Source organism: Microtus ochrogaster, linkage group LG4 (genome assembly GCF_000317375.1).
Source record: "Microtus ochrogaster isolate Prairie Vole_2 linkage group LG4, MicOch1.0, whole genome shotgun sequence".
In the NCBI taxonomy this organism is placed as follows: Eukaryota; Metazoa; Chordata; class Mammalia; order Rodentia; family Cricetidae; genus Microtus; species Microtus ochrogaster.
Genome location: NC_022030.1, coordinates 381,965 through 389,474, shown reverse-complemented (window position 1 = coordinate 389,474; position 7,510 = coordinate 381,965). Strand labels below are relative to the sequence as shown.

At 34.9% G+C, this 7,510-nt stretch overlaps 1 protein-coding gene across 1 annotated transcript in view; it reads right to left on the bottom strand.

The window, feature by feature from the left end:
• Lama2 (laminin subunit alpha 2) overlaps window positions 1-7,510 on the bottom strand; it is a 337,962-nt gene that overhangs the window by 103,607 nt on the left and 226,845 nt on the right. Inside the window, 1 exon segment of the mRNA XM_026786227.1 lies at window positions 7,098-7,236. Coding sequence (XP_026642028.1) covers window positions 7,098-7,236 — 139 coding nt within the window.

Sequence of the window (7,510 nt, the reverse complement as noted above, 5' to 3'; positions counted from 1 at the left end):
AACAAAAATTACTGTTTGATATAGAGTTTTGCACTCAAGATTTTTTTTTCATTTTTACAAAATAAGCTGGGGACCCCTGGCTTCTATTGCTGTGCTTTAGGGTGTTTTGTTTCTGGGGCCCTTGAATTGATGGCAAACTTTATCATTTGATAGTAGATAAGTTGTGGTCTACTGATATAAATTATTGATGGAATTCTTTGGAAGTCTGTGGTCTTGTTTTTGAAAAAAAATGCTTTAGATTTATTCTCCACTACTTCTGAATATTTAGATTTATCTAAATAAAGCTACTGGGGACTCTAGTGTATACATGTTGAGTTTTTGAATCTGCATGGTATCAATAACTACGAACTATTCATTCCTAATTCCACTCCTCTGTTTAATACTGCCTGCCTTCCCTGTTTATGTTCCAATTTGTTTGAAAAATCAGCTTTCTGTTTTGTTAATTCTAATGATTTTTTGTATGTCATTAATTTCTGCTTTTATGCTTATTTCTTCTTTCATACGTTTTAAATGAGTTGAACAGAACTTTAGATTTAATTAGTTCTTCTCTATCTTTTCCTAACATCTTCCAGTAATTACCAGTTTATTTGCATTCCATAATTTGTCAAGTTATTTTTTACTGTGTTAAGTATTCAGTGATTTCAAAGTATTCTGGGTCCTTTGACTCTTGAAATATTTGGAAGTGTGTTTTATATTTTGAGCTTAGATTTGTCTTTTGTATCCATACAAACGTTTGCATTTATACCATGTGTGCATTCCTGGTAAATGTGGAAGTCAAATGCAGCCCTGGGATCCTCTGGAATGGGAGCTATAGAGAGTTGTGAGCTGCCATGTGGGTGCTGAGAACAGAACCTTGCAGGAACAGCCAATATTCTTAACCCCTGAACCATGTCTATAGCCTCATGATGAACTTGTTCAAATAGTTTAATATAATTTTTGTCAGTTTATAACTTTATTGTCTGTGATAAAAATATGCATGCTGGATGACATCAGATCACATTGTGTTTCTGGTACATTCTTTGAGCTCTACTTTACAGTCCTACTAAATTCTATTTGTACTTTGATTACTGAGGCATACAGAATCCATTATCTGACTGTTGCAAGGTTCGATAAAGCCTTTCACTAATCCTGTCTATGGTACTCTTCAAACTTGTGTGCCCCATTTCTCTGCCTGACCTGTCAGTGTTTAAGAGACATGCTAAAGGCCCTCATGGCAGAAATAATGAATTTTTCTTTCTGATGTGTCTGTCTTTATTTATTCTTTAGGCTCTTCTGTTAGAACCTTGAGAGTTTGAGCTGCTTGACTTTTCCTGTTAAATCATTTTTTTCATTCTATTCTAGTGAGTTTACTCTTGTTCCCTAATAACTCTTTTTGGGAACTTTAAAGCCCACGTGATTAGTGCTATTAGCAGTGTGTTTCTGCATTTTTTCTCATTAGTTTCCCTTCTTTATTATCTTTTTGGTCCTTAATTTGCAATCTTTCCTTATCCTCACAGTTTAGTGGTATTTTGTGTAAGCTATAACAATTTTAATACGATATGAAAATCACTTTAACCTGACTGAAGAGTTTAATCTTTTTTTTCTTTTAATTATAAAGACAACTTGTGTTGCAAAACTGTTGATTCTCATCAACATTTTTGTGCTTTCTTTATTCTCAGCATCTCATATGGCTAGACTGGAGAGCTACCTATTCAGTCAATGTACTCTAGACCACATATGCCCAGGACATGCACCCTGAGGTGGGAGTTGGAATGTTGCTTTTCCTCTTTGTCAGAACAGTCTTGGAGTCTGTGAAATGTGGTATTAGTTGCAAGGAGGACAATCACTGTATCTTGCACAGTGAACTGTGGTTTAAGACACAGACTTGACTTGTGTCCAGGCTTTGAAATTTGTGGAATTGTTTGCAGTAACTAAGGATGGCTACTCAGATTTCTGCAAATGGATTAATTAAATTCTATCATATTTTCATCACATGTATACACATGTCCACATAGATGTGATGGTTTTCCATTTGCATCTGTCTTGCCTTTTATGGAATAGGTTAAAGATTGTTCTTTTGATCACTTTGCTTTTCCTTCTTCTCACATGACATGTTCAGATTTTTGTGATGGTTATTGTGGTTTCAGTGTGGCTAGGCTAGAGTTCCCAGGTTCCGATTAAAAGCTATACTATCTCTGCTTCTTAAGCCATGGTTTGTGCAATGTGAGGGCCACTAAAAATTTGACAGCAGTAAAAAGTCTCTGCATGTGCACTGACTAAAACTTAAATCAAAGTCAAAGGTGTAAAAATGAATCCCAGGTATGTCCGTGTCCTGCCACACTGCTGTTTTACTGTAATTTTGGTTCTGAACACATGCTACACACACCGTGCATGTGGATTCTGACACAGCACACTACATTGGTGAAACACCACCATTCATATTTGAGACTATTGTGTTTCACAGATTGCAATATTTTGCTTATACAGATGTCGTCTGCTCTTATATAAACGCAATAGTTTATAGAAAAAGAAAGGAAAAGTTTTAATGCTTTCTATGTTCTATATGTTGGTAAGAAATTGTTATGCCTTTGATTTATTATGTTAGAGAGTTTGATTTTTAATTGTGCAGACTAGGACTTCCAATATTAGAGACTAAGGCAGCACATTCCATTGCCTTAGAGCAAGGATGGAGGACCTGTTGGCAGTGTGGTGACTCTATTATATTTAAGACCATATCTATGGTGTTCATATACATTAACCTTTGTGTTCTCTAGTTAAGTACACACAGTACCTGAGACCTCAATAGCAGTAGAGGTCAAGGAAGGGTTCATCCTTAGTGTCAAAGAACTTGAACATTTTTATGTGACCACTTAGCAGCATGTGAAATCTATTTATTCACACACTTCCAAGAATCTTATCTTTCTCATGATGGCACAGGTTTTAAGATTCAGTATGGTATGGGAAATTAAGATATCGATGCCAATTCTTGATTATGGTAGGTTCTTTGACAACACAGCTATCGTTAGTATTTTTGGTTATGTGTATGTGTGTGCCTCTTTGCGAGGGTGGGTAGGGTGACAGGGTTGCATCTTGAATGCAGTGCCTGTGGAAGCCAGAGGAAGACATTGCTTGCCCTAGAGTTAGCGTTATGAGCCAATGTGGGTAACAGGAACTGAACCTGGGTCCTCTGAAAGAGCAATACATGCTCTAAACTGTTGAACCATCTCTTTAGCACCTGGTAGGATGTTTTTATAGGATTCAAAGTCAAGCAATTAATTTTAGAAAAATAATTACTAGATTTCTATATTCCTTTATCTAAAAACTACCACAGTTCCTTTCTCTTTCTGGTTGTATATATTAAAGAGGAATACTAAGATCAGAAAGACTGGACTGAGAGAAATAAATATTTTATAATATATAATTTATTTCCCACTCAATACCAATATAAATATAATATTATTTTTATGAATGCCTCAGTTCTTAAGTAATATTTCATTTTGATATTTAAAAAACTTATGTTCTGATACAAATGGCTGTTTGGCTTATATAATAATAGCATATTGTTAACGTGAATATGGCATCTGCCTGCTTATAAAAATCAACTTCTTGGCTCCAAAGCTACAGAGAAACCCTGTCTCGAAAAACCAAAAAAAAAAAAATCAACTCCTTATATTTTCATTTCAGTTTCATTCTTAATTATCTCTCTATGTTGATAAATGACTTTATTCTAAAGGAATGAAATTGATTTTTAAAATGCCACTTTTTAACCCAGACTCAGAAAGATAATTATCATATGTAATCACTCATAGTGGTTTGAAACATAAAGCAAAAAAAAAAAAAATCCTAAAAATCACAATCCCAGAGAACTAGACAACAATGAGATCCCTAAAAGAGACATACACAGATCTAATCTACATGAGAAGTAGAAAAGGACAAGATCTTCTGGGCAAATTGGGCACATGGGAACCATGGGAGAGGGTTGAAGTGGAGGGGAGAGGAAGGAGGAAGGAAGGGGAGCAGAGAAAATATATAGCTCAATAAAATCAATAAAAAATAAATAAAATAAAACGCCACCTCCATTATGCCTAGAGCATACTTCAATCATTCACTTATTTTCTTCCAAAGGTATTTTCAATGTTTCCTTCTTTCTCAAATTGTCTCATCACCATCTTCTTTAGCATCTTGATCAATTCTTCTACTACTTCTTTACTAGATCTTTCTCTAGTCCATGTATCTACTCTATTTCTTTGATTTTTCTTTATAATTTATTATAAACATTCTATTTTTTGTTAAATATATTTTACATGAGTAGTGGGCTCTCCCATACCGCTTTTCCTCATCTCCTTTCAGAGGATATAAAAATTGGTGCTCCATTGTTATCATTATATATGGCACTAACAATAATATTAATTTTAGGTTTATGAGCTGTTAGGTAACTGCTCAATTGAATGTTTCACAAATACGTTAAATTTCTGAAAGAGATAAACTATATTATAATGACCTCTTTTTAAAGCCCTACATTTTCTGTTCATGGAACCTGTGCCAACAAATTACCCAGGAATAATTTACATGTCCAGATAGCTATTAAATAAACAATTGATTCTCTTTGACACACAGTTTTCAAAATTTTCATTACTTTTGTAGTCTTCTGAAAGAGAAAAAAATAAAAATAAAGGAAAATGACCTTTTTGGGGGGTTGTTAGCCTATCAGATATAAGAAGTGAAAAATTTTATGTCAGCATAACCATGAGGGTTTCCTATATGTAAATGAATAGTATTAAATAGTTCTTTAGCGTAAAACATTAGAACAGATGAAATAATTACACTAGTAAAAATTTTGACAATATAGGAATTTTGAATATGTAGAAATATATTAATATCTCATGAAAAACATGCTACTACTTGCTAAACAATATGCTTGAGGCTAAAAATAGTTATCAAACAAAACAATGTAATTAACAGTGGTAAACTTAGAAATTAGGTTCTTAAAATTATAACGTATCTATTTAAATGATTAAATTTAAGTTAGATTTAAAATTGTCATTTTGTAAGCATAATTTCTTCAGTGATAATACCTCTATTTTGAATAAGAAAGCGATAATTTTCCCATATTTATTGGTTGGTTTCACACCCATAGGTATATGCGACACTAACTTAATGGACTAGGTTATAGAGAAAGGAGCAGAGGCGAAGAGGGAGGGATGCTTGATGACAAGAATATATGGGATTAGAGGGAGAAATGAGAGGTGGATAATATCACATTTCATTGTATACATGCAGGAAACTCTTAAGAATAAGGACAGTGTATTAAATCTGGAAAGAGAGAAATATAGTATATGGCATTAGTTTAGCCCATGCCAGGCAAACACTAACAGTAGCAATTGTGGGAAGTATAATGATGTTTTCATTATGATCATAAATTTCCCTACAGAATAATATGATAATTATTTCTGATGTTCCACATAGTCAAGAAAATGTTTTTGCTCAGTATCAAAGCCAGGGGAATGTCAATCTGGAAGTGCTGTGGATAATGGTCTTTTATCCTGTCACTTGTATTATTTTTTAATAAATTGCTGATTGGCCAGTAGCCAGGCAGGAAGTATAGGTGGGGCAACCAGGCAGGAAGTATAGGTGGGGCAATGAGAATACTGGGAAGAGAGAAGAGCAGTCTGCAGTGGTGACCCAGTCACAGAAGAAACAAGATGTGACTGCCTCGCCAAATAAGGTACCGAGCCATGTGGCTAACAGACAAGAATAATGAGCTAATATAAGTTATAAGAGTTAATAAGAAGTCAATTAGTTTATAACTAATTTAGACCTCTGTGTAATTTCTTTGGGAATAGCGACTGTGGGAACCGGGCAGGACAGAAACGTCAGACAACAGATATCCCACATAGTCAAGAAATGTTTTTGCTCAATAGCAAAGCCAGGGGAATGTCAATCTGTCTCTTGCAAGTCATAGTTTATGTACATTTATTTCACAAATTTCCAGTAGGCGTTTTCCCCCCAAAATTATTGATGGACTTGTAGATTCTCTGTAAAGCAAAACGATTTCAGCAATTGTTCTGGGCCTTGTACTTTACAAGGAATTTCCATGAGGCATTTCTGCACCCAAAGCAGTCTAAGGGACTTACTGGAAAAATTGCTTGTACAATGCTGCTCTGCATACCATCAACAAAGGTTTCCATGACTGAGATGAAGATCCTGAAGGTATGTGTGCTCTAAAATATTAGCTGCATACTTTTAACACCCTTTGAACAATGACTAAAAGATAGGGGATATTCAGCTCATAAAATTAGTCTGTATACTTTAGAACTTTAGAAACATATGATCTGATATAGTTTATAAAAGTGCACTTGAGTCAAACCCAATACAATGGTGATTGAAATAAAAAGTGCTCTGTGCAAGATACTTCTCAAAACCAATACCATTTGAACTAATGGTGATTAAAGTTCTCTGTTTCAAGTATTATGTTTGCTTATTTTAATTTTGTGAACTGCAGAACAAATCTGATTGGCATTGGGCAGTGACCTCTGAACTGACAATAGTAGGCAGTGGGTGAGTACTGTGGTTATAGATAGTGAGAAAATACTTGAGTTGAATTTTTTTTTATGAGATTTTCAGTAAGGACTCAGGGAAACTACTCCAACTTCCAAGGTTTATAATGTTTCATTTAAGTTTGAAAATAAATTTTAAAAAGATTTGACTAGTGTAGCTATAGACCCAACCTTAGAGATCAACAGAACTGATAAAGAATTTGTGGTGCGTGTACACAATGGGATATTTTAATCAACAAAGAAAAAAAAATTAAGTTGTTTAGGGGAAAATGGCTACAACTGGAGATAATAACATTAAGTGAAATAAGCCAGTCTCAGAAAAGCAGATATTGTATGTATTTCTTGGTTCTCAGCATCTAGATTTTATATTGTGCTATAAATCATGTATACGCATACATATAAAGTGAGAGTGGAGGTGACATTGTCTGGGGAAACAAAGCAGGCAAATGGGACAGGCGAGGGGTGAGGATCGGAGGGGATGAGAATGAGATGCGTGCTCAGTTTACAATGAAAAGGAACTCAACTTCCATGCTTAGCATGAGATGCGCTCTTTTTTCTTACCAGTTGTGTAGCTTCATGGGCAAGATCTTTTGCTTCTCTGGCAACTCTCTCGGCTTCATCAATATTGTCCTTAATGTTACTGTAAGCTCTGAACGCTGTTGTGGCATTGAAAGAGATGTTCTTAGCCTCATCCAGGATTCTGTCAGGTTAGATGGAGAAAAGAACTTTAGCACTCAAATAAAGAACAATCCCGTCATAAAAACCCCAGCTTCTAAAGGATCGTGGCCAATATAATCAGGCTAATTCCAAATCCTACTGATGTGTCTATTCATTGTATCACACTGCCTTGTTCTATTTATACTTTTTTCCTCAAGGTTTGCTGTGAAATACAGCCACTATGTCTTTTACATTTATTTTGTTTCTCTCTCTCCTTCCCTTCTTCCCCCTTTTCCTCCCTCCCTCCCTCCCTCCCT